We start from the raw sequence: 27,350 nt of genomic DNA on the forward strand, positions 1-27,350 counted from the left end.
CACTGGGCCAGCTTTTGCATTTGACTTTGCCCAGGGCCGTCTGAAGCATATCCGATGCTGTGGTACAAAGCTCTCTCCGGCGCACTCTCCCCTGTTTCCCAGAGTTTTCCACCTTCTTTTAGGGAGGATGGCGCTGCCAGCAGGGCTGGAGGAGGCGGGCAGCGGTTGGAGTGTGGCTCCTCTGGCACGGAAGAGGCGGAGGCTGGACGCGGTGCCTCCCAGCTCAGCTGGCTGCTTCGTGCACTGGTGGCCATGGCAGACGGAGGCTCTGGGCAAGGTGCTGCTTTGTCGCGGCATGGCAGAGGCGGGCAAGGGCAGCGAGCTGATGCCAGGAGGCACCGCATCCAGCCTCCACCTCTTCCCTGGCACCCTCCAGAACTTGGCGCCCTGGTGCCCTGCACCACTAGCCTCTATGGGCAAGATGCCCCTGACTTTGCCCATCAGATATATATTTGGCATAAAGGCTTTTCTTTGGCCAAATGCGGGCATCAGTATCTGATACTACCTGGTTGATATTTAACTCATCAATCCCTCTATTTCCGATGTTCAGGCATGACTGTTTTTTGCTCATACAGCTAAAGCAGAACATCCTACACACACTAGAGGGAGACTTGGAGGAGCCACATCTTTGTTGGGTGGCGGTGGTGGGGAACCCAAACCAGCCTGGTGAAGATTGAGCATGTTCAGTGGCCACAGAATGCCACATGTCTCTTGAGGGTGAGAAAGGGAACAGAACAGGGGGAGCAAAGTAGCGCCTCCAGATATTGCTGAACTCCAGTCATCAGCTGCAGCCAGCATGACCAAGGGTCAAGAATTATGAGAGTTGTAGTTCGGCAATATCTGGAAGGTGCCACATTAATTGCCCCTGCATGGGAGTGTCCTGGAGGAGGGGGTAGCTGTCTGCCTTTAACAGCAATCAGGAAGACTCCACGCTGCAACATTTTGTTGCAGATCCCACTTGTACTGATACTAATAAGTCAGGAGGGGAAAATAATCCTCTAGCCCTTGTGCTGAGCTGGTCACAGTTGAAGAGGACAGGCCAATTGGGAGCTGGCTGTGATCACAACTAGCCAGAAGGGTTCAGTTCTGGTTCAGCATTCCAGGGGATATTTCTTTGGGAACTGAGAGACAGCCAATCTCACCGCCAGTGCAAAGCTGTAGTGACATCGGCCTTTCACTCCTTGCAGCAAAGGAGAAGAAAATCCCCCCAACGCCACCTGAGAACCGACAACACTACCTGTCACGTCAGGTAAGATCAAATGAGATGCAAGTATAATAGGGATGTGTGTGTGTGTGTGTGAGAGAGAGAGAGAGAGGGGCCATTGTGTGCTGTGTTGAACAGTTGCGAAACTCACCTCTAACCAAGCAGTATCATTAATGTGCACAGGTGTTTTATAGCTAAGAACAATTAATTGCCTTTAGATGCTGATGTGTATTACTTCAGAATGTTATAAGGTATCCCTGATGCTGTTGGGGGGGCCTTCCTCTTGTTCATTCTGCTGCTTTTAGTTTCTGCTTTGATGGCATCACTGTCTAAAGGACCACTTCCTCTCACTTGTAGCTGCTCAACCTTTGAGATCCACCTCGGGTGAGGGGAGCTTCTTTTAGGGGGGAGGCACTTGTTGAGGCAAAGTAGAGAAAGGGTCTTCTTAGTGGTGGCACCTCTTTTTTGAAACAGCCTCCCCAAACAGATACGCCGACATTTAGGTGGCAGCTTAAAACCTACCGTCTGAGCACAGGTTTGGAATGATTGGTAATTTTCTGTTTTATGGATACACTGTGTTCCCACTCTGGATTTTTGGAGTGGTGGATCGGTGCTGTTTAAAATAGGGTTACCAGATGTCCCCTTTTCCCGGGGACAGTCCCCGAATTTGCAAATAAGTCCCCAGACAAATTCCATCCCCAGAATGTCCCCAGATTTCATCTCATGTCCTCGGGAAACGCAGCAGCAGCAGTCTCAGCAGCCTGGAGCAGTTGGCTCTAGCTGGCTTCAGGAGCTGCTCGGGAGTCCCGAGCAGGGGCTCTAAGAGGCAGCTTCTGGGCTGCCTTCACCTTCCCTGACTCCAGCAACTAAGCTGTGAAGGGAGGCTTCATGTTGCCTATTGGACCAGCCTCTCAACTCCTACTTGTGTGCAAGCGGGGGGGGGGGGGGAGGGATCTCTCAGTTAGGCAACAGTAAGTCTCCCTTCTCAGCTGAGGGATCCCCGCCCCCTCCTGCTTGCACGCAAGTAGGAATAGGATTGGGGCTGTTCCGATGGGAAGGGAGGCATCGCGCTGCTCGAGCCTTCCCGCCACTCTCGGCCTTCCTTCTCTGCCTTCCATGCCTGACCCACTGCACACCGCTTCACCACCACCGAAGAACCAACAACTCTGGGGCTGCCCAGGCTCATGGAGAAAGGAGATAGAAGCCTCGGAGGAAGGGGAAATGTGGCGGTTAAGATCAAGGCGGCGGCGGGCCCTCTGCCATTGCCACCTCTGCAGCATCAACGTCCTGAACGTGTAGTATTTGTTTGTTTACTTGCTTGCTTGCTTATTTATTTATTTAAAGTGTCCCTGGATTCATTGAAAAAAATCTGGTAACCTTAGTTTAAAATGATTTTTGCTACCAGTTTCTTTTTGTCTGTTATTAGTGTTTTTGATTCTTTAATGTTATGGCAATTTACATATGTCACACTGTGCCTGTGTAGGCAAGTGACTAATAAAAATCGCAGACAAATAAACCAACCTGATACCTTCCAGACAATGCCATGCTATAACTCCCACCAGTCCCAGCTAGCATAGCCAGTCGTCAGGGATGATAAGTCAGCTACATCCATGTTGGCTAATCCTGAAACAAATAATCAGTAGTTTCTCTCTCTGTGCGTGTCCCTATTCAATATCTTTCCAGTTCCCAAATGGCAACAAGCGGGAGTCGAACGCCCCCTCTTGGGGCAACCCTCGCTGGTCATCAGGAGACTCTGACATCTATGCTATTACCTACGAGGAACACCTACGCAAATATGGTGGCCCTGGAACTTTGGTAAGTGCTGTGCGAAACACACTGTTAAGCTGTGGCAAATGGGGCCAACCATAACAAGGCCATCCCTGTTCTACTGCTTCTGTGGCACCACCGGGTGTTCTACTGGGGCATCAGACCAGCATTAACCATTAGCTAGTGCTTTTGCCTACAGAGCTCCTTCCAGTCTCAACCCTCTATTTATTACCTATTCTCTGCACAAAGATGCCCTCTCGTGTCCTTCTAATGGCATGGGTTTTTTATTGACTGGCATAAGTGGCTACTACCCAAAGTCCTACTGCTTCAGGGCAAAAGCTGAGTGTTTAGCCCAGCCTGGGTTCCTGGGGAGCTTTAAAGTGTCAAAGAACCATGGTTTGCAAACTCCACATAGGCTGGGCTGAGTCACAAGTTGTCAAACTCCAGGTCAAATACAGATTGCATTGTGGCCTGTTCTTTGCAGTCTCAGCCAGGGAGCAGAAACAGGATGTTTATGGAAGCAATAGTGGCATACAATAGATACGCAGCAGGGGTGGCTGTGTTCACCTGGGTGTGGGCAACAACTTGCCTGTGTGTGGTGGTGATGCAAAATAACATTTTGGCAAGCAGGATAAAGCTGGACAACATGTGATTTGAATCATGTGGTCTTTGCCCTCCAGCACAGTTTTTCTTCCAGAAATGTCTGCATGTGTATTGAGATCTGTGCCAGGGGTTAGCCCTTTGTTCTGTGCTGCAGTCTCAAACCACATCATGGGGCCTCAAGCTTGCCATTTGAAAGGTGTGGGAAAGTTCCTGTTTACTCTGTCCCCCCTCCCTTTGTGGCAATTGCAGGAATGAGGATCCAGATCTGGATCAGGATTCCAGCAAGGGGGAAAGAGTCCTAAACTGTATCGATTCTTCTCCCTGCCAACTTTATTTATTTATTTATTCATGCTTTTATTAAAATGTTTATAAGCTGCCCTTTGTCCAAAAAAATGGATTTCAGGACTGCATGCGAAGAGATTTTAAAATTACGAAACATATTATTAAAACAAAAACCAGCAGTGCAATAAAATTAAGAGGAATACAGCTATTCAACCAGCTTTAGGAAATGCAACAAATCTGAAATTGATTGGTCAAATAAAAAGGGTTTTAACCTGACACTGAAAGGACCACAGCAGTGGGGGGTAGAGAGGGAGCAGGGGTGCCTCCAACCTTTTTGGGCCCATGGGGAGATTTGAAGATTGGGGAAAATGTTGTGGGCATCATGTGTGCACCACAACTCCTCCCTCCCAGGATATCACCTGCCCCCAATTCCCCACTCTCTACAACACAGTTAGGCTTGGAATAATGGCTAAAGGAGGTTTTTCTCCAGCCTAATTTCAGAAAGGGGAGATGGGGCCCTATAGCTGCCAAGAAATGGCTCTGTGGGGCCATATGTACCTGGTTGGCAGCCCTTGGAATCATAGGGTTGGCAGCAGGCATATTGTTCCTCCCCAAACAAGGCATTCCACAGGCAGGGTGCCATCACAGAGAAGGGCCTCTCTTAGGAGGCATCCATAATATACATCTTTGTCTAAGAAGGTTCATGGGAAAAAAAACCTCTACTGGCATAGGGGCTTGGGAAGCTGCCTTGGAAAATAACTCCAGGGGATCCTGGTGCTTTTCAACCCACACCCCCAATTATTCTCTGGCTTGCATAAAAATCTGAGCCAGGGAAGAACTCCCAGCTCCCTTCGTCATAGGTACACAGGAAGCTGCCTTGTACTGAATCACACCAATGATCTCTCTAGCTCAGTGCTGTCTAGACTGACTGGCAGTGGCTCTCCAGAATTGAGGCAGAGGACTTTCTAGCCCTACTTGGAAATGCTGGGGATTGATCTCAGGTCTTTCTGCATGCAAAGCAGGTGCTTTGCCACTGAACTACGGCCCTTCTTCTAAGAGTGTATCAGAGCACAGGCATGTTGTTATGGGAGAAAGCACTCCTTCAGGTGCATGGGAAACATGCACACTCCAAGCCATTTAAGGACTGGCATTTTCAGTTGGGCTCAGTAGCAAAAAGAGAGCCAGTGTCATTCCTTTAGAACTGATATAAACATGGTTCCATCACGGTCAAACAGCAGGTAATGTGGTAGCTGGTTTCTGTGCTAGTTTCCAAGCCAATTTCAAGGGCAGCCCCACATATAATGCATTGCATAGTTCCAACCCTGCGTGTCATGGAGCACCCTGGCTATGGATTTTCCAAAGCTCCCTGAGAAATGTTGCCAGCCTTGCAAAAACTCTATGAGCTTCCCTTCAAAATGGCCCAGTGGCTCTGAAGAAAGGTGGACCCACCCCAACCAAATTTTCTGTGAACTATGCTTTAGGCCAGGGGTGCCCAAACTTTTTTCAAAGAAAGCCAGATTTGATGAAGTGAACATGTGTGAGGGCTGACAAAAGTTGCTGAACTTTTTTAAGGATTTTACCCCAGGACATATACTGCCACAGGGACAAGATTAAATCGACCAGCAGGCCGGATTAGGCCCCTGAAATGGACTTTGGACATGCCTGCTTTAGGCCAAACAGTTTTCTGACCTCTTCTCTCTCCCATTTCTCTCCAGCCCATCAGCACGACGGACAGCAGCTCCCCCTTCCAACCTATACAACCTCGCACCAGGAATGTGCGCAGCGCTACTCAAGTCTGACATTCTGAAGGTCCATCTTGGCCTGAAGAGGACGCTTCAAGCACGGTCTTCAGTATGGGACCCAGGCCACCGAAAATGGAGCCATGCTGTCTTCTTGTAGGGCTTGACCATGGGGTGTATGAAATCCAAGGTTTTCGAATTGGAGCATTGGTTTCCTGGCATAATGATGAGAGGTGAACATGCTGTGCGGGGTCTAGGGGTCTCAGGCAGCAACCTAGCCAACCCAGTTAAGGGGAACCCAGAAGGTTACATTCTGTGTAGATGACTTCTGATGAAATATTTCTGGGATTCTGAGTCTTTCATTGTGGCCGCAGAAGGGATCTCTTGGAATGGAGCTGGTTACAGAACAGCTTGAGGTGCTGGGAAGAATCCAAAGGCTATCCAGAGGGGTAGGTGCTGGAGGGATGATACATTACCAAGAGCTCTAAGCTTATCCTTGCAACAGAGGATAGTGTGAAGGACAGTGATATGGGATACTGCCTTATATTGAGTCAAACCATCGGGTCCAGTATTTTCTGCATGCACTCACAGCAGCTGTCCAGGATTTCAGGCAGGGTTCTCTCCCAGCCCAACCTAGAGATTGAACTTGAGACTTTCTGCAAGCAAAGAAGATGCTCTACCACTGAGCCACAGCCCTTTCCGGAGCACTGATGCTGTACAAGAAATGTGTGAATTGGACGGAAGGAGGGCTGTCTCTTTGGAGAGGAAAGGTCTTGGTTGCCAGAGTAAAAATGTGCCTTTTACAAAACCACACCAGCGCATATACTTTTTTTTTTATCTTCACGCTGCAATGTAGCCTTTGCCAAAGTTCATCTTTGTGTTATCAAATGGAGCCACACCCGATACTGCTTTTGGGAATCTTCCCCGGACCTTCTGTTCTGAATGTATTTGAAACTAGTGGAGTTTCATACTTGAGTTTAGAAGTCCTGATCTGAATAAAGAAAAAAGTGATACTTTTAAGCTTAGGAAGAAGGTGCAGCTGTCTGATTTGATTGGGACTGCTGAGAAACCGGAAGAAGTGCTTCCCGATAATTGACTGGTGGGAAATAATGGGATGCCCTGGTCTTCTCTAGGGGTGGTATGGAGAGGGATTTCCGATTCTGAACTATTTTGGAAAAGTGAACCTCGGAAGCTGTTCCCACAAGATGGCCACCAAACTGGACGATTTTAAAAGAATGATGAAGGATAACTATCCCCATTCTGTATGTGGCATGAGTAAGCTGACCAGAAATGCAGATGTCCCTAAATGAATAACTATAAAAATAGCTCCTGGCAGCAATGGCTACGTTCTCCCTCCACTGTTGGAAGCAGGATGTGCCTTTGAAAACCAGTTTCTGGGCATCATGAGGATGGGAGAGACTGTTCCTGTGCTTAGGTCCTGCTTACAGACTTCCCAAAAGGCATCTGTGGTTGGCCACTTCAAGAAGAGTGTCCCAGACTAGATGAGCCTTTGGCCTGATCCAGCAGGGCTCTTCTTATGGTGTTTCATTTCAGCAGGTTTCCTAGTGGGGCCTTTTGTCCTACTTTACAGAATACAGTATTTTCCAAGAAGCATCTGTTGTGTGTTTCCTTTTTTCCGCATCTCATAAATAACTACAGTAGTGTAATCAACTGAAGTGGGTTATCCCTCTTCCTTCCTTTTTTCTGAAGGAACTGGTATTTCTCTGCATGCATTCTTAGTACATTTAATTGCTTATAACGATCACCGTTCTGTATGCAGAATCGGTAAGTTGACCAGAAATACGGATCTCCCTAAAGGAATAATTATATATGGTCTGAAACACCTTCCTTAAATAGCTACCGGCGACGGTGGCGACGTTCTTCACTGTTGGAAGCAGGATATGCCTTTGAAAAACAGCTGCTGGGAATCACAAATGGGGAGAGTTGCATTTGCACTCAAGTGCTGCTTGCGGACTTTGCATAGGTGTTGGGTTGGCCACCGTGAGATGAGGGTGCTGGGCTGGGTGGGCCTTTGGCCTGGTTCAAGAAGGCCTTTCTGAAGATCTGAAGGTGGGATGTGCTGGACGTTCTGGTCTCTGTTGTGTTACGAGTGTACTGTACTCCCAGCATGGAAACGGGGAGCGGGGGCGGCATTTTATTCTTTCCCATCTCCATCCTCCTGTCTAATGGACCTCTCCCATTCTTTTGTGTTCCATTTACGCCAATGATAACTCCGCATGCTCACTCATTGATATCGGTGTGAGCAATTCATCTATGTGACTTTTAGAAGACATCTGAAGGCAACCATGTTCGAGCTCCGAGGGCCTTCTGGCAGTTCCCTCACTGCAAGGTTAAGTGACGTTAAGGTGAAGCAGGCAGAGGGCCTTCTTAGTAGTGGCTCCCTCCCTCCTAAATGGGGTGCGCACCTGACACAACTCAATGGGGCTGAGCATGCTCTGTGACCACAGAATTTTGAATAAACATTAAGGGTGTGAGAAGGAGTGTCTTCACCCCATTGCTCAGCCAGGACACGGAGTTTCAGCTCTGAGGGCCTTCTGGTGGTTCCTTCACTGCGAGAAGTGAGGTTACAGGGAACCAGACCTCCCATCAGATGTCAAGGAAATAAGCAACTATTGACTTTTAGAAGTCATCTGTATGGGGAAGCTTTTAATGGTTGATGTTTTACTGCGTTTTTAATATTTTGTTGGGAGCCACCCAAAGTGTCTGGGGCAACCCAGTCAAATGGATGGCATGTTAATAATAATAATAATAATAATAATAATAATGGCAGAGGAGAAGGGTGTGGAGGGATTTTTTCATATGCTTCGCTTTCATTTTGCACAATGAGCTTGGAGGTTCTCCCCCTTCCTGGCCTGCAATTGTTAACAATGCTAATTTCTTCCTAAACGGAATAATTCATATGAATTATTCTGTTTAGAAAGAAAATTGGCATTGTTAAAAAAAACCCCAAAAAACTGCAGACACAATAAGAGAACATAAAATAGAAACCCACAACCCTCCAGCTCATTGTGTAATACCAAAGTGGCAGATCAAATAAGCTTGCTGATGAGGTTTCATATTGTTGCTCTCCATAAACAAGCAAGAATTCCCCTTATGGCCAGAACAAAGGGGGCTGCATTAGTAAGAAAATTAAAACTGTGTTATATATTAACACAGTTTTAATTTTCTTAGTAATGCAACCCCCTTTGTGCCGGCATTAGAGAGAGTTCTTATTTGTTTCTGAACAGCAAAATGGAATGGTTTTAATGAGTTTTTCCTCTACAAAAGGGTTACTAAAGTGGGGTGACGGAGACACAATCTGGATAGGGAAAGGAGACAGCCCCCCAAACAGGTATTAAAGGGACAGATATAGCATTTCCACTTATGGGCTAATTAAGTTTGTTTTTGAGGATGGTACTCCGAAGGCCAGATGGTGGCATTTTTTTTGCTGTGAAGTTTTGTCGACTTGGTGCAGCTGGCTTCATGCCTGCACTAGAGAACGTGAAACAAGTTTACAGGTGAGGAAGGAGGAAACAAGAGATCCAGCAGCAGGTCCGCTGGATATTTTTTGCTTCTGCACAGTGAGAACTGGCAATGAGAATTGAAGGGGAGTGCGCGCTGAGCTCCATCCATCACCCATATGATGAAGGGCCATGGGGTTGTCATGGCGCCATCCCTCTTAGGATGCAAGGGGGAAACCAGTCCGGCCCCAACCAACAGGCCTGAGAAGTCAGAATGCTTGAGGAACTCAACCTCTGCAAATCTCACCGTGGACTGATGTGACCCACAGATCCTACTGTTGCAGGGCTGGAAGGAACCCCAGTCATCATTTAGTCCAACCCCCCTGTAATGCAAGAATCACAGCTCCAGGATTTGGTTTTCTGAGGTCTTGCTTTTGTAACTGCTTTTGCGGGATCTGATTTCTTTCCTCAGAGTTGTTCCGCCTGGCCTCTGGCTTGGAATCAACTTGATCCCCTTCCCCTCTATCCTTTTTCCTTTCTCCTTCTATGATGGAACTCCTATACAGTGGTACCTCGGGTTACATACGCTTCAGGTTACATACGCTTCAGGTTACATACGCTTCAGGTTACAGACTCCGCTAACCCAGAAATAGTGCTTCAGGTTAAGAACTTTGCTTCAGGATGAGAATAGAAATCGTGCTCCGGCGGTGCGGTAGCAGTAGGAGGCCCCATTAGCTAAAGTGGTGCTTCAGGTTAAGAACAGTTTCAGGTTAAGTACGGACCTCCGGAACAAATTAAGTACTTAACCCAAGGTACCACTGTATGGGGACTTCCTTGGCTTTTTTCTGGCCCATGTAGGACCACGGGTAGTTGGCCATGGATAGTTGGCCTCGGTGAAGATTTGACGTTTTCATCCCCAAAAAGTTTTTGATTTGAGTTTCTACTGAAATGAGGCTGCATTTTAATGTTGTATTTTAATCTTGTTTTTAAGTTGTATTTTAATCAATTGTTTTATACCTGGTGTTAGCTTTCCTGAGCCTGGTTTTGGCTGGGGAGGGCGGGATATAAAATTTATTATTATTATTATTAACGCAAGGTAACAAAGCTCAAACGTGCTGCTCCAGATGGCAATAATGTGATAACCTGGAAAAGCATCACAGAACAACTAACAAAGTGAAGTGATGTGTTAGTGGTCCAGTATAAATCAACCATGGCTCCACTTGTGTTGCATCAATGACACCTGCCAAACAAAAACACCCCCACCCCCACCAGTCTGCAGGTTCCCCTTTGTTCCTTAGCTCTCTTTTGCAAGGATTCGCTTTCTTCGGCAGTGACAGGTAGCAGTGGGTGTGTTGAACCCACTGGCATAATAGCACATGACTGGGCAACACCATACGTCCCCCCTACCAATATTCACCTATATGGTTTGACTTCCTTCCCTTGCTTCTCCTCAGCCTCCCAGGGATGAGCTTTTGGTATTTAGCCCTGCTAATCTGTCTTGATGGCTGACTCCCTCCTGGCTCGTCAATCATTTTTGTTGCTTTTAAATGGGAGCCGTGATGAAAGCTAAATGAATAGCAGCGCCGTGATGGGCAATTGCTCTGATTGGAGGCTGCCCAAGGGAGGGCGGCAAGGGGAAGAAGAAGAAGAAGAAGAAGAAGAAGAAGAAGAAGAAGAAGAAGAAGAAGAAGAAGAAGAAGAAGAAGAAGAAGAAGAAGAAGAAGAAGAGAGAAAATCAGTCAGCTTGGTGATGAGTTGAGGAAGGAGCTGTAAGGAAACACCTTTCTGTTTCTGGGGGGATGGACCTGCAAAGGGAACGTTTTCACAACCGCAGCCAAGTCACAGTAATTTACTTCCAGTACACACAAAAATAGAAACTCTCTGCTAACATGAGATCTGGGTACATGTACCCTGTGCTAGTGCCTATTCTGTGCAGATGGAGAAGTTCTTACCTTCCAGGGATGGTCAGTCTACAACCAGACTAGGAGACCCTGTGGATCTCCAGGTGTTGCTGGACTACAACTCCCATCATCCTTGACCTTTTGCCATCTGGGCTGGGGCAGATGGTGGTTTCCAACATCTGATGAAAGCTCCTCAGGTTCCCCATCCTTGTACATACACACCTATGAATTACCGGCATGACAGAACAGGCCTTGAGGAAGCTATCACCCTCCCTGGACTCCAGCTGCCATCAACCCCAGCCCACATTCCCACACATCCAGGTATCAGGACCACAGAGTATTTGTAGCTCAAGCCTTCCTTCCCTCTCTGCAGCCCTGATCCAAATGTCTCCCTGCTAGCGATGGGCAGATCTGTCACCTTGTTTCCTTTCAGTTCCTCATTTTTTCACTCATTAGTTCATTTATCCACATTTTCAAACACTTTCTGAATATATGGGGTTGTTGTTAAACGTTCCATGAAACACCTTAGTGTGAATTTCTCCGAATATCCACATTTTTTTCAGAGTGATTTTCCTTATCCTAACACATTTTGTGTGCTGTTTTTACTAACAGATGTCTTTTAATACACATTTCAGTCCAGGGCATGCATTTTTGGACATGTGACTTGTCCGGAGAACTGCCTTCCAAAATTCGGAGAAGTGCAATATTTTGAAAGATGGCTTCTGTTTTGGTTTATGAATTCTTTTGGCTGGCACAAATTAAACAGACTTGCCTGTAAGTTGTTTATTTATTATTATTTATTAAGTTTATATACGACCCTTCATCCGAAGATCCTAGGCTGGTTCACAACAGACAAAAAAATATGTAAATGTGAACCAAATTAAATTTGTCCCCCACCCTTCCCTGCTGCATTCCACCAGCTGCTATTAGCTGCAAAGGAGAACATATAAAGGCACCATATAGTCCTAATATGTTTTCATATATAAGGTTAACAGCCTAGAGAGGGAGACTTGGCACTGGGGAAACTCTGGTGCTCCAGATATTGCTAAACTACAACTCCCACCACCCCTGACCATTGAAGAAGAAGAAGAGTTTGGATTTGATATCCCGCCTTTCACTCCCTTTAAGGAGTCTCAAAGCGGCTAACATTCTCCTTTCCCTTCCTCCCCCACAACAAACACTCTGTGAGGTGAGTGGGGCTGAGAGACTTCAAGGAAGTGTGACTGGCCCAAGGTCACCCAGCAGCTGCATGTGGAGGAGCGGAGACGCGAACCCGGTTCCCCAGATTACAAGACTACTGCTCTCAACCACTACACCACACTGGCTCCCATGCTTTCTCGGACTGATGGGAGTTATCATTCAACCTGGAGGGTCAAAGGCTATCTATCTATCTGTCTATCTATCTATCTATCTATCTATCTATCTATCTATCTATCATCTATCTATCTATCATCTATCTATCTAATCATCTATCTATCTATCTATCTATCTATCTATCTATCTATCTATCATCTATCTATCTATCATCTATCTATCTATCTATCTATCTATCTATCTATCTATCTATCATCTCTATCTATCATCTATCTATCTATCATCTATCTATCTATCTATCTATCTATCTATCTATCATCTATCTATCTATCATCTATCTATCTATCATCTATCTATATATCTATCATCATCTATCATCTATCTATCTATCATCTGCTGAATTCATATTCCACCCTTTCCCCCCCAAGAATCTCATGGTTCTCCCCCACAACCACCTTCCAAGTTGAGAAACAGTGGCTGACCCAAAGGCGACGCAGTGAGCTCCATGGCTGAGTGAGGATTTGAACCCTGGTCTTCTAGATCTTAGTCCAACATTCTGACCATTATGTCACACTGGCTCTCTAAGGTTCCCACACTTAGCATAGGGGGAAGAGTTAATTTGTGTGTGTGTCCCCAGATGCTTTTCAGTCCCCAAAATGGCATTTGAAATGCACTCACACATCTCTGATGGGGGTGAGGAACCCCAAATTTGGCCCACCTGGCCTCATTTGACCCAGAGGGATATTTCGTCCAAACCACTCCCACTTGCCCTACACAGCTGGATCCTGCAACTGGGAAGTAGAAGTGAAGTCGCTGCACATCAGCTGATGTACCTGGAGTTCAATCCTGCTTGGTCCCAGAGCGCGAGCTGGTTCTGCTACAGAGAAGGCTGTGCCCACAGGAAGAGAGCAAATCCTCTGGGTCTCTGCAAAGTCTGATAATTGGGTTGTAAGATCATAAATAAATCTCTCTCTCAGCTGTCTATATCGTGGGCAGTGACATAAATAATGCAGCAAGTCTTCTACTTCATTTTGTCCAGAAATGCAAAAGATGTTCACTTTGTGAAGCTTTCCCATAATTTCTGTGTAAGAATGCTGAAGGCATCGTTTGGAAACCTAATGTGGGGAAAGATTTTTCTTAAATAACTTTGCAGGTGAGGATCAATCTTGTAACGATCGCACCGCCACGAGAAATCAGTTTTTGGGAATTATTTTGCCCAATGCAAATTGTCAGTTAATGCAAATATATTATCTTTGACCAATTCTTCTTTCTTTCTTTCTTTGGTGGTGGTGGGTGAGTAGTGAGAGGGAGGCTGATACTCATCTACTAATCTAAGAAGATCTGATGATAAATTATATACCAACATTAATTTCTTGCACTGCATAGCTCAGGTTGACACCTTGGGGAAGGGCCTGTCCTGACACCCACCCAACCCACACAGACAGAGGTCTTTACTTGGAAGTTAGAAAGAGATCGTAATTCAGGCAAGTAATGATCCAAACTTAGCAACAGACATGGGAGTCGCAATGCAGGAGTTCAGGCAAGAAGTTCAGAACTGGATGGAAGCAATGGAGATGTCCCAAGACATTTCCTCACCCGTTTGCTGAGTCTGTGAAGGTGAGGCATGGTGCTTGCGAGACTCGCTTGCCTTGTGGGGATATTGGCATTGTGTGATCCATCGGGGAAGGTGGGTCTTCTCCCATCTGTAAAGGCAGCACCTTGTCCTAGGTGACAAGACTGCACCCTGCTGCTCTAGCTTTTGTTCAGTTGGTGCTGGACCCTGTTAAGCCTCTCCCGCCCCAGTGGCTCAAGGCTGAAGAAGCCTGGTGCAGATATAGTGTGCTTAAACTCAGTTTAAGACAGCTACCTCCCTCACACCATCTCTTCCACCCTTTGCTGCCCTTTGCTGCCCTGTGTCCATGTGTTTGTGTGTGGTCACCTTTAGATATCCTCCAGCCCTTCTCACAGGGCGTGCAACTTCTAAAGTCCTGGTGGATCCATCCCTCCTGCCCCAGGAAATCAGCACAACACTAGCACTCTAAATAATTGGGTACTTAGGGCAGCAATAGCCTAACCCTGACTTCTCCCATTCCAGATGCAACGGATAGCATTCCCGAAGCCCTGAATGAATCCCATCCACAGAGTCAGCCTGGAAGCCTCACAGCCAGCTGTGTCCCTGGTCCAGAGGTAGCTGCTGTGCTTGATGCGCAACTTCAGGCAGGAGGGAGCTGTCCAGGGTCCTGACAACCAAAGCAAGAAGGCCAAAAGCCAGACAGACTTGACAGGATGGGATCTGACAGCGTCTTCCTGCCGTTGCCTCCCTTGCCTCCTTGTCCACACCCTGCCATCCCATTCACACCCTCCCCTTCTGCCTGACTGCTGTGCCCTCCCCAGAGCTTCAGCCCCGGGCATGCAAAGGAAAGCACCAGCTGTTGAGCAAAACTGACAGGGGACAAGCGGAGCTGATGGAGAGAGGACAGAAATCATCTTGTGGTTCTTTTGATGTTGCTTCAGGCCAGCCTTTCCTCTCTTTTCCTCCCCCTCCCTAAGGCGGTTCTTCCTCCCTCTCCAACTCTTTATGTACCATGCTGAAGTTACAATAACAGCCTTGAGAGCTTCTCTCTCTCTCTCTCTCAGTATATATATATATATATATATGCAGGTTTTGGTGTCCTCGGGTGTCTTCCCGTGTAAAAGTTGGGGTGTCTAGGCGACGTTTCGACGAGGTCTCACTCGTCATCTTCAGGCTGGTGCTTTCGGCTTCTTGTTACTGGAACAGAGCAGGATCTCAGTGTTTGAGTTCCTATAAATACTGTTGAGGGGGTGTGGTGTATAGCCTCCAATGTTCTGGGCAGAGAGGAAGTTCCCAGGCTAGTGTGCCTTTTCTTCTTTTGTTCCTTAATTACTTGAGGGATATCTTGAGTGATTTCTTGAGTGATATCCTGAGTACCACTTAGGTGGGTCATTAGGTGTGGATTAGTTGCTAAAGTCTTTGTGTCTTGACCTCTTGAACTTTGTGAAGAGTTTTTCTGAGAAGATGGCTGTACTGCACTTAGTTGTGCTCTGGCTTGGCTTCGTGTATAGGGGCGAGCTGTGGTTTTGTGGCCTGTGTCAGCCAGATCTGTGTAGGGATTGCAGGGGGGTGCAGCATCCGGAGGTGCCACCATGGTTTGGCTACTGGATGGTGTCTGTAATTTATCTGTGGAGAGGGTCTGGGTTTGGGTCTGGTGTGGTTGATTGGTGATAGCGTTCTGTGTGCCTCTGGATCTGGTGTCAGTTTTTGTGGGGAGGGCTAATTTCCAGATGTCTGGCAAGCGGGATGTGTCGTCACGCTTGTTCATGTTGTGAGGGTGTTTCTCTATCTCGATGGCTTCCATGATTATTACCCTCACAACATGAACAAGCGTGACGGCACATCCCGCTTGCCAGACATCTGGAAATTAGCCCTCCCCACAAAAACTGACACCAGATCCAGAGGCACACAGAACGCTATCACCAATCAACCACACCAGACCCAAACCCAGACCCTCTCCACAGATAAATTACAGACACCATCCAGTAGCCAAACCATGGTGGCACCTCCGGATGCTGCACCCCCCTGCAATCCCTACACAGATCTGGCTGACACAGGCCACAAAACCACAGCTCGCCCCTATACACGAAGCCAAGCCAGAGCACAACTAAGTGCAGTACAGCCATCTTCTCAGAAAAACTCTTCACAAAGTTCAAGAGGTCAAGACACAAAGACTTTAGCAACTAATCCACACCTAATGACCCACCTAAGTGGTACTCAGGATATCACTCAAGAAATCACTCAAGATATCCCTCAAGTAATTAAGGAACAAAAGAAGAAAAGGCACACTAGCCTGGGAACTTCCTCTCTGCCCAGAACATTGGAGGCTATACACCACACCCCCTCAACAGTATTTATAGGAACTCAAACACTGAGATCCTGCTCTGTTCCAGTAACAAGAAGCCGAAAGCACCAGCCTGAAGATGACGAGTGAGACCTCGTCGAAACGTCGCCTAGACACCCCAACTTTTACACGGGAAGACACCCGAGGACACCAAAACCTGCATATATATATATATATATATATATATATATATATATATATATATGGGACAGGATAGCTGTCATTCCAATGCAACATGCAAACATCACACTGCAGACTAATATATCCAGAGTAACTACCACCCTCTCTTTCACTTGATGAGTCCGGTGAAATGTTATTTCATAACATCTATCTATCTAAGGGATGCGGGTGGCGCTGTGGGTTAAACCACAGAACTTAGGGCTTGCCAATCAGAAGGTCAGCGGTTCAAATCCCCGTGACGGGGTGAGCTCCCGTTGCTCAGTCCCTGCTCCTGCCAACCTAGCAGTTTGAAAGCACGTCAAAGTGCAAGTAGATAAATAGGTACCGCTCCAGCAGGAAGGTAAATGGCGTTTCCGTGCGCTGCTCTGGTTTGCCAGAAGCGGCTTAGTCATGCTGGCCACATGACCTGGAAGCTGTACATTGGCTCCCTTGGCCAATACAGCGAGATGAGCGCTGCAACCCCAGAGTCGGCCGCGGCTGGACCTAATGGTCAGGGGTCCCTTTACCTTAATCTATCTATCTATCTATCTATCTATCTATCTATCTATCTATCTATCATCTATCTATCATCTATCTATCATCTATATCTATCTATCTATCTATCTATCTATCTATCTATCTATCTATCTATCTATCATCTATCTATCTATCATCTATCATCTATCATCTATCATCTATCATCTATCTATCTATCTATCTATCTATCTATCTATCTATCTATCATATCTATCTATCTATCTATCTATCTATCATCTATCATCTATCTATCTATCTATCTAATCTATCATCTATCTCTATCATCTATCTATCTATCTATCATCTATCTATCTATCTATCTATCTATCTATCTATCTATCTATCATCTATCTATCTATCTATCATCTATCTATCTATCTAATCTATCATCTATCTATCTATCTATCTATCTATCTATCTATCTATCTATCTATCATCATCTATCTATCTCTATCCATCCATCCACCCATCCACCCACCCTCACCTAAAACTTTCTAAGCACTATACATGATCTTAAAAGATAAGACAGCCCTTGACTGCTGGCTCACAATCTAATAGACATAGCACAAAAGGAAAAGGGAATGAGGAGGGGAAAGAAAAGAAAAGAAAGTGATGGATCAGCTGCTCCTTCTCCAGCTGATCAGACACCAAGTTTGTCTCCCCCTTGATGTTCTCCCAGTAGCTGTTGGCAGAGGCCAGAAAGTGCTTTCCTTTGGATTTGTAGTCCTCAGGTTATCCATCTACCCACCTATCTATTTAATCTCTGTGTGTGACACATCCACCTCTAAAGTGCTTTAAAGGCTCCCACAGTTACTACTTGCTGCCTCCATGTGCATTCATACCTGCCAGAAAGGAGGCCATCCTTTGTCCACCTGCCCAAGGACAGTTCTGGATATGGGGTTACTAGGCCCCACCAGACAATCAGGTCTTGTATTTGCTATATATTTTTCTGCCTGTGAGAAATAAGCTGCTCACACCACTTCCTCCTAGATTCCCTGGAAGGTGCAAGAACGACCCACTTGCTGAATGGATCTGACTTATTGGTTACTCCCAGGGAGGCCCTCTCATCAGCATTAGGCATAATGGTACGCTTTTTTTTTTTTTTTTAAAGGCCCCCTCTCCTGTGTGTAATTTCCTTCTTTGGTGTAAAATGCAATGATCCTTTCTGCACATGATAAGTGATACCATTCCATCATCGTGCAATTATGCGGGTCTTGGCAGAAGCTTAAAATGAAATTCATCCATCCATCCCTGGCTTGAAGAGATTCATAGCAGTTTGAGGAGAGAAATAATGGCCCAATCTAAGTTACCTTAGAAGCTGTGTCATCTTGTGTAGTTCTTCTCTCCTGTCTGCTTTATTGGTGTTGTTGGACCCCAACTCCCATCATCCCCGTTAACTGGACATCCCCGCTAGCAGGACCCGACTGCAAGAACACTCTCCCGTCCTGTGGCTTCCAGCAATTGCTATTTTGGAGAATTTTTGCCTCTGACTGTGGCGTCAGAACATAGCCATCATGGCTAGTAGCCACTGGAAGCCTTCTCCTTCATGAATTTGTCCAATCCTCTTTTAAAGCCATTGAAGTTGGTCGAGCAAATTTCTTTATCCTGTGGCAGTGAGTTCCATAGTTTATCTATGTGCTGTCTGAAGAGAAGCACTTTCTTCTACCTGCCATGACTCTTCCAACAGTCAGCTTCCTTGGATGTAATTGGCCATGCTGGCTTTGTCCTGATGGGAATTGGCATCTACATGGCCACAGGTTTTCCCCATTCCTGAACTTAGACCAGGCAAGCAGCTAATAATAATAATAATAATAATAATAATAATAATAATAATAATTTATTATTTATACCCCGCCCATCTGGCTGGGCCTCCCCAGCCACTCTGGGCGGCTTCCATAAAACCCAAAAATACAGTAAAATATCACACGTTAAAAACTACCCTGAACAGGGCTGCCTTAAGATGTCTTCTGAATGTCAGGTAGTTGTTTATCGCTTTGACATCTGCTGGAAGGGCGTTCCACAGGGCGGGTGCCACTACTGAGAAGGCCCTCTGCCTGGTTCCCTGTAGCTTTGCTTCTTGCAATGAGGGAACCGCCAGAAGGCCCTCGGCGCTGGACCTCAGCGTCCAGGCAGAATGATGGGGGTGGAGACGCTCCTTCAGGTATACTGGACCGAGGCCAAGTTAGGAATGGCTGGGAATCTTTAATGGCAGTGTGTGTGTGTGTGTGTGTGTGTGTGTATTTGATATTTTGAAGACTTCCCATGCACCACTGTGTCAGGGTTGGAGTCAGACGCAGGTCAGTATGTAAGACACAAGGTTCCAACATCAGCGAAGTGAACTCCTCATGAAAATTCATTAGCGGTTTGGTGCAGATGTCTCCTAATGTAAACATTTCTGCAAAGCAATTTTCCTTAACATAACAGGTTTCCGTATGTCAGTTTCACTAATATGCACATTGATGGGCACCTCTTCATCTCTGTATGGCACAAAGGCAGGCTTCCCGGGCCTGGCTGGAAGAAAAAGGAGGCAAGGCAACCAGGGATTTCTTGGACCAGCTAAGGAAGGGGTGGGAGTGGGGAAATACTGGTATTTGCAAGAGAGATGCCATGCAAAAATGTTAGTTACGTTTCCTCTTTGTATGAGACGGGAAGCATATTTGGTGCCATCGAACCAGCTCTGAAACTCGTCGGCATCACCTGATTTACTCAGCCCCTCTTCCCAACGTAGCTCATGGTTTTTTTGGACATACGAACACACAACTCTCTCTCATGGTTTTATTTGATTTTATTGGAAAAAGAAAGATTTTTTTTTAGTACTTTAATTTGTCATTTTTTTTCTCTTTTCCTCATGGATTTGGCAAAAAATAATAAATAAATTAAAAAAATAACCCAAGGAATCAGGAATTTGGCCGCAAAGCCCACCCCTCTCGGAGGTGGATTCGAGCCCCTTTTGCCAGAGGCGGGTTCGAATCCCACCTCCACGGGATTGACACGACGCCCCTGCGATGGGTGTGGCCCTCAATGGGCCGCATGAGATGGAAGACAAGGTGGTTTGTTTTGCTTGCAATAAAGTTTTTTTTTTTTTACAATATTTTCGTCATTTTTTTTATAACGTTGAGGTACAGCATCCACCGACATGCCCCCTCCCCTTCCCAGCTGCCCTCCTGCCCCACCCCCTAACCTCTGCGACAGTTAACGGAGCATGGGACCATTGATGGAATGGGTAGCTCCAGCTGGCTGGCTCTGAGGTCGGCCGTCCTGCACACCTGCTCCTTCCCTGCTCCGCGTTCGGTTGTTGGCTCACCCCTTCCTCCTCCCCCTTCCACATCTCTGACTTGCAACACACTTTGCAGGATCAGGCCAGGATCTTCTCCACCACTTCCTGCCTTTGCAGCTGCAGCCATCCACCAGGTGCCTTCAAGGTGGCCATGGGGGTGATAGGAAGCCTGCTACCAGTTGCCTTGGCTGATCTGGGCTCTATTGCTACTGAACATGGAGGTTTTCCTTTAAATGACTCTGGCTCCTCCTCCCTGAACCTTCCAAATCCTTCTCCAAAGTCAGTGGTGGCAGGGTCCATTAGGGTGAATGGGGAGGGGGCCCTGCCCTCAGCATCTTCAGTCTGTCCCCAGCCAGTCTGCATCTGCTTGCCTTCATACTCAGAACCAGTCTAGGGGGTATTGTCCCTTGTGTAACTCAGCAAAATTAGAATGAGTTGTTTCTGCCTCTCATTGGTTCTGGCGCCACCTACTGTTAACCTCCTTGCCTTCTGCCCTACCGGCCCTAAGAGGCACCAGCCACCACTGATCTAAATCCATCAGGCACCATTGCATGGAGTCTTGTGGCTGCGAGTTCCACATGATAATGCAACCACCTCTCCCTGCCACTGCTCCCTGCTCAGATCTTTGCCCTCTCTTTCTGCCCCTTCTCATCCTGCATCCCCATTCCTGCTTGCACCCTTTTGGCCCCGCTGCTGACCTTCTTTCCCTGCCGTGCTCCCTGTTCCACCCTCCCTTTGGCTACTTTCGCTCTGCTCTGCTTCCTTCATTCCTTCTGGTGTCTCTAGCACGGCTGGACGGTCCTGGGTCTTGCAAGCTGCCAGCAGGCAAAAGGGAACTTTTGGTGATTGGCTGGAATGGCCAAGAAACCACAGCCCAACCTGGTTGAGGCAAGACAGCCTTCCTCAGCCTTCCCGGACCGCATTCCCTTCTGGAGAACTCCCTGGGGGAGGTCTCATGCCAGTGGTGGGCGGGGCCAGGGGCTAAAGTGGGTGGAGCCACGAATGCAAATTTCACCTAGGGACAGCAGATTCGTTTCTAACCACACTCACACTTCCCTCTTTCAGGGCAAACTGGAGTTCAAGGAGCCATTCCAGGCAGGCAGGAGAGAGGACATGTCCAAGAAGAAGAAGAAGAGTTTGAATTTGATATCCCACTTTATCACTACCCTAAGGAGTCTCAAAGTGGCTAACAATCTCCTTTCCCTTCCTCCCCCACAACAAACACTCAGTGAGGTGAGTGGGGCTGAGAGACTTCAGAGAAGTGTGACTGGCCCAAGGTCACCCAGCAGCTGCATGTGGAGGAGCAGGGAATCGAACCCGGTTCACCAGATTACGAGTCCACTGCTCTTAACGACTACACCACACTGGCTCTCAAGGTGGAGGTGTGGCATAGGGAGAGTTTTGAAGGCCAGGCAAAGAGGTCTGGAGGGCCACAATCCCTGCTTTGGGGCCTAGTGTTCGATTCTGTGGTACCTTCTACCACCCATGGCCTTGGTGTATTAGAAAGGTTGCATTTCTCTTTCCTACCTCCATCTGTCCCTTTACTCAGTCCTTCATTTTTCTACTTCCCAGAGATCTTTGCTCAATTATCCTGCCTTATGAGGGTCCCCTCTCTCCCATTAAGGACCCACAATTTTGGGGGTGGGAAGCAGGGCTCTTGTGCTTTTGACATCAGGCTGATGTGCGCACATCAGCAGGCGATGTGCTTTGAATAGTGTCGCTTGCAGGTTTGGTTGATGCACAAGAGCAGCCCAGGAAGGTTCCTCCACTCCTTTTCCTTACTTCTGTTCAGCAGTCAGTCCAGCTCGCTCTCCAATTCCAGTTGTCTGCTGGGTTACTTGAGTGGACTGGTATGGGCTGCCATGTGGCCCAATCAACTCGCCACTGCCTAGACACACTCCTGTGTGTTGCTGCTCCCACCTTTCTTTCTGGTAGCGCTCCTGTCTATTTAACAGTTTGTATTATAGGCAGAGAAACTGTGCTGATTGTTCTTGCCTCCAAGCTGCACCTGTTAGACTTCTGCCTGAACACACAGCCATTAAATGCACAGGAATGAAATCAGCAAACTGACTCTGGGTAGGAGGAGATGTCTAGGGCAACTGCTCTGTCCTACTGTTTTAAACATTGACTCTTTTGCTGAGAGAGGCTAAAAGGGCCCCCAAATCAGATCTCTTCTCTGACAGCAATCTGGAAAACTACTCCCCCAAAAAACTCACCTCTGCATCGTTGAATCGTGCACGGACCTCAGCATGGAACGACCCACTCCATCAGAAATCACTCACGCTTATCCCTTGACGGGGAGAAAAAAAAACATTCCCCCCCTCAAGTTTTACAATACAGACATGGTGCATATTAATTAGTGGCTAGCACAAGTAATCACACGTGCAGACAAGGTGTAAAGTCTGTGTAAAGCCTGGAGGTCCCTCCCCGTAATAGATTCTCAGCTGGCAAAATTGGTTTGTTCCTGGCTGACATAGCCTTGGTCTGAGGATTGCACCTCTGTTCACATATACTTGGCATGGAGTTTGCAGCACTGTTCGTATGTTATTATTCCAATATCATCAGCATATTCTCTCACATGCCACGCCCAGTGTTTTTTTACTCCCTGCCAACCACGGCTTTTCACACGCTTTCCAGAGAGTTTACACTCTGACTGTTTCCACATGCTTGATGAATTGTTTACACCCAGTTTGCAAAGAGATTGAGCTCTCCACCACACACATACTTTACAACTATTTTACATCTGGCTTACATGTGCTCCACAAATCATTTACAACCTTTTTTTTTGCATTTTTTTTTTTGCACATACTTTACACGGTGTGAGTTTTTGGAAAAATACCTGCACTCTGCTTAAGCATGCTTTTTGCAGAGTACCCAAATTGCTTCCCCCACCCACCCACATGATTTACATGGAGTTCACACCTTGCTCTGCCTGTGCTTTACAATGAGTTTTGCATATGCTTTATAATGAGTTTGCACTTTGTCCAGCATGCACTTTACACAGCGTTTACAAGTGCTTTACACAAAGATATGCCTCGCTTACATATAGTTTATACATGGTTTGCAACAATTTTCAAAGTTCCTTTGTTTACATGGGCGTTACAAGTTTACATGGTATTTGCACACTCCACACCTTTCCAAAGTGTTCTTGCCCTTTGCAGATAGACTGGGAATTTCCCGCTCTTTTGACTTACTAACACCAGTCAACTAAATTATGATTATTGATTTAAGATACCAGCCAAGGTATGCTGTCCCGGTACAAAAAGGCATAAATATGGAGAATCATAATAAGCTTAGTCCCAATTACACCATGAGCAAGTACTGGCTCGTGTGTGTGTGTATGTTTTAATTAGCACTGACATGTATTACATGTGGATTTTCATGTGACTTACACATGGTGTACACATGGGTTGACACATGGTTTACACATATGCTTAGGAGTAGTTTGCACCTGCTATTCACATGCTTAGCACGTGACATAGATATGATATTTTTCCCGGGAAGAGAATGCAATTGGCACATTGTTCAGAAAGTTACATGTCAAACACAGTTAACACATGCTTTACTCATGGATTAACACCTGCTTTACTCACTGGTTTCTCATGCTTGACACTAATTGCATATGATGCACTCGTGAACGGAGCATGGCTTCCTCGTGACTGGCGCGCGGCATACTCATGCTTTACACACAACTTACTAATGGCTTACAAATTGTCCTTTTGCTTATCTGGATGTGGCATATGCATGAACAGAGACATGCATGTTCATCACTTGATCCTGAACTGCTCAACGTATGGTTGGTCTGAACATGAACTTATTCCAGGTGCTCACTTTTCACACATGTCTATATGCTTCTGCCGGTTAATTGCACAAGGTTGCAGACGATGCATTTTTTTTTAAAAAAAAGTCATCTCCAGTATGGCTGAACAAGAAGTGCATGTGCAAAGCAGGATATCATAAACTCATGTAAACATTGTCAACTTTACGTCTACTTGCTAAGATAATAATAGTAAAATAGTTCCGAAAACCAGGGGTGTGATTCCAGGGACGCTGGCAGATTTAACATTCGGTGAGGTCACAGAGCTTGTCTGTTCCATCCATGACCTTTGTCCTCTACCAGTGACCTCCAGTATTACAGGGAACAGGGTGGGGATGGGATATATCATTACTTTTGAGCACAAAAGATTACCACGTGTCGTTACTTTTACTAGCAGTAGCTGATCCACTCTTCTAGACCAATAAATACTTGGGACTCCATGTAATTGGCACCAGGAGCTGGGTTTGCATGGTTCAAATTCGGTTATTTATTTATTGCACTGATTTCTCTCACACACACAAACACACAGAGTGGGGGGGGGGGATTTGTTTACATTATGTATGTATTCGACTGCTCAGCCAGCCTTCTCCCGAGGGCTCGGAGTGGGCAGCAACAGATTAAAAACCAATATAAAATCCTGTTAAAAATTCAAATTCAGATCCAATTAAACAGCTGCGAACATTGCATATATCTAAAATGCCTGCTCCTCTGCTGCGTCAACACGGCCCCCCCTCCGACTCCCCTGAAGTCCAGCCCCATGCTGAAAGATGAGGAGGCTCTGGAGAGTCTCTAGGGGCTTGTTCTTTCCACCTCCCTGGGCCTCCCCTCGCTTTCTCATTTGCAGCTCTATGTGTGAACTGACGCCATTGAAAAGCATTGCGCTTTGAGGGGGTGCCAGCGTCCCTCTGTGTGATGATGAGGCAATTGCCGAAGTGCAAGTCCTCCTCGCTTGACGCCGTGGCCATCTAGTGACAAGTGTTTGTGCCTGTCCAGGGTCAAAGTGTCCCCACCCCCAAGGCAAAGGAGTTCCAGAGCTGTGGGGCAGCCCCTGAGATTGTCGCTGACAGCATTGCTTGGACGGTGAGCTCAGCCAGGCCACATTCGCACCGCACAATCTAAGCACTATGATACCACTGTAAAACAGCCACGGCTTCTCCCAAAGCATTCTGGGCTTTTTCAGGGTGCTGAGACTTGTTTCCAGATGCCACCCCCTCCCCGCTACAATTCTCAGAGTAGTTTCATGATCAGTCCCAGGGAACTCTGGGAATTGTAGCTCTGAGAGGGAGCAGGGATGGGCTCCCAACCACCCTCAGTACCTTAACAAACTACAGCTCCCATTATTCTTTGCGGGAAGCCACAACTGTTTAAAGTGGTATCGTAGCATTAGGCCTGTAGGTGTTCTTTCTCATGAAGCTACCCAGCCTTGCCACCAGTCAGCGGAGGCAGATCCATGAGGGCAAATGGGGTGCTGTCCAACCAACCTCCCTATGCCGTTAGCCAACCCACACCAGCCTGCCTTCTTGTCTACAACCGGTAAGGGGGCAGTTCTGCTTTGGCATCAGTTCTGTCCCTGCCAACATCTGGTCTCCCTGCTTGGTGCCCCACAAGTCCCACTCAGCAGCAGGCACCACTGGGGGCCACCGCTGCTGTGAGATGGCAACACAGTCCTTCGCTGCTGCCCTTGTTTCTTTCCTACCCCACAGCTGAGTCCCCCTGAGTGGCAGAGCCACCTTCAGGATGGACAGGTGCTGGCCAATCTTCTCTCACATCCCTCAAGCATGACAGCAAACTGTGGAAAGTTATTTTCCTGCCAGGAGAAGGCGAACCCGAAGTGGAGGTTAGTGGGAGAGAAGTAGAGAGAGACAGAGGGGTGGATGGAGAGTGGGACAGATAGAGAGAGAGAGAGAGAGAGAGAGAGAGAGAGAGAGAGAGAGAGAGAGAGAGAAAGGGAATCGACTGTCAGCACTGGCACCATTTCGCAGGCCTAAACTTTGCTCGTAAGTAGGCCAGCTTGTTCTTTTCTAGGTTGGCAGGGGAGGAGGAAGCTGGGATAATTAATCCGATATTTTTAGTGCCGCTGTTGCTCATCCCCCAGTCCTCTCCGTTTTAGTCTGATGTCACTCTGTCGAACGTCAGTCTGGTGTGCTGGATAGTACACCAGACCTGCATAGCAAGTGATAGCCCGCTTGGCTGAGAAAGCTTTTTGGGCAAACACTTCCTCAGCCTGCCCTACCTCGCAGGGTTCTTGTGAGGATCGGGATACATGCATGGTCCTTGTAGGAAGGGAAGGGGGGAATTCAGTGGACCCTGACTTTCCTCCCCACCAGCACTCCTAGCCCAGGTTCCTTCAAGTCTCTGTGCCTCTCAGCACCACTGTAGCAGCTCTGTTCTCTGCCTGCGAAGCCTTGTTTTATGGCCAATAGCAAATTGTGTTACATAGCCAGTTAAGAGGTCCTGTGATTGGTGAGCATACCCCAGATAGCAGTTCTAAGCATCCAGGAAGAGGATCCACGAGCTGCAAAGATACCTGCACTTCTGTGCAGAAGGCGACGTACATACCTTCCCACTGAATTGTTGCTACCTCCTAGGCCTTCTCTACTTTTCTCCACATAATAAGCCAAAGGTATGATCCTGTGAGCCTCTGCACACATTTCCCTTCCTTGCTTGTTGGAGTTGCACAGAGAGCGGCAGCAGTTGAGTGGCCAGTCCTGTTCCTTAGTACTGCAGATGATCGCCTTGGTGGCCTGTTTAGATTTTTGGGAGGTCACTCACTTCACTAGGTATGAGGGAATCTGTCAACTTTCATTCCTTTAAATCCAGAACTCTGCATTTCAACATCAGTTTGCTTTTTTAAAATTTATTTTTAAAGCCCTCGTGATTTTAGTGCAAATTTCTACAGACGGACATATTCTGGTGTGCAGTTTTGGTCTCCCGTACAGTTTTGCAAAGCAAATTTCTCTAACGTAATACAGTTTTGCGTGTTTGTTTGTTTTTAAACAATGCACACATTTTTTGCACACACTTTACCTTAGCATATGCATTTCAGTACATGTTGCAAAATTCAGAGAAATGCGAATGCTGAAGGATGGCTGCGTTTCAGGTCACGAATTATGTAGGTTAACCTTTAAATGCAAACTGAATTGGATTTCTCCCCAATCTCTACCATGACACAACTATGCTTCCCTCTCTTCCTGTCTTGTGTCTAAAGGATAGTGACTTCGTGGTTCTGATAAACCACTGTTTTGCCAGGTCGCTTGGGGGCCTTCTGCTATCCAGCTGTACCTCTTGCTCCTCTGTCATGGCTGAACGGCAACACATTCAAGTTTAGGCCCAAGGATTGGGAACAGATTGCTAGTTCAGAGCAAAAGATTT

The 27,350-nt window shown here is 46.9% G+C and overlaps 2 protein-coding genes across 2 annotated transcripts in view; one reads left to right on the forward strand and one right to left on the reverse strand.

The window, feature by feature from the left end:
• VSIG10L (V-set and immunoglobulin domain containing 10 like) overlaps positions 1–7,206 on the forward strand; it is a 36,972-nt gene extending 29,766 nt beyond the window's left edge. Inside the window, exons 9-11 of the mRNA XM_081920608.1 lie at positions 1,188–1,249; positions 2,888–3,019; positions 5,572–7,206. Coding sequence (XP_081776734.1) covers positions 1,188–1,249; positions 2,888–3,019; positions 5,572–5,655 — 278 coding nt within the window. The 3' untranslated portion in view covers positions 5,656–7,206. The remainder of the gene's footprint in view (positions 1–1,187; positions 1,250–2,887; positions 3,020–5,571) is intronic.
• Positions 1–27,350, reverse strand: part of LOC309375319 (uncharacterized protein) — a 282,552-nt gene that overhangs the window by 143,774 nt on the left and 111,428 nt on the right. The gene's annotated exons all lie outside the window — the stretch shown is intronic.

The sequence above is a fragment of the Podarcis melisellensis genome (genome assembly GCF_964234715.1).
Source record: "Podarcis melisellensis genome assembly, chromosome: 8".
NCBI lineage: Eukaryota > Metazoa > Chordata > Lepidosauria > Squamata > Lacertidae > Podarcis > Podarcis melisellensis.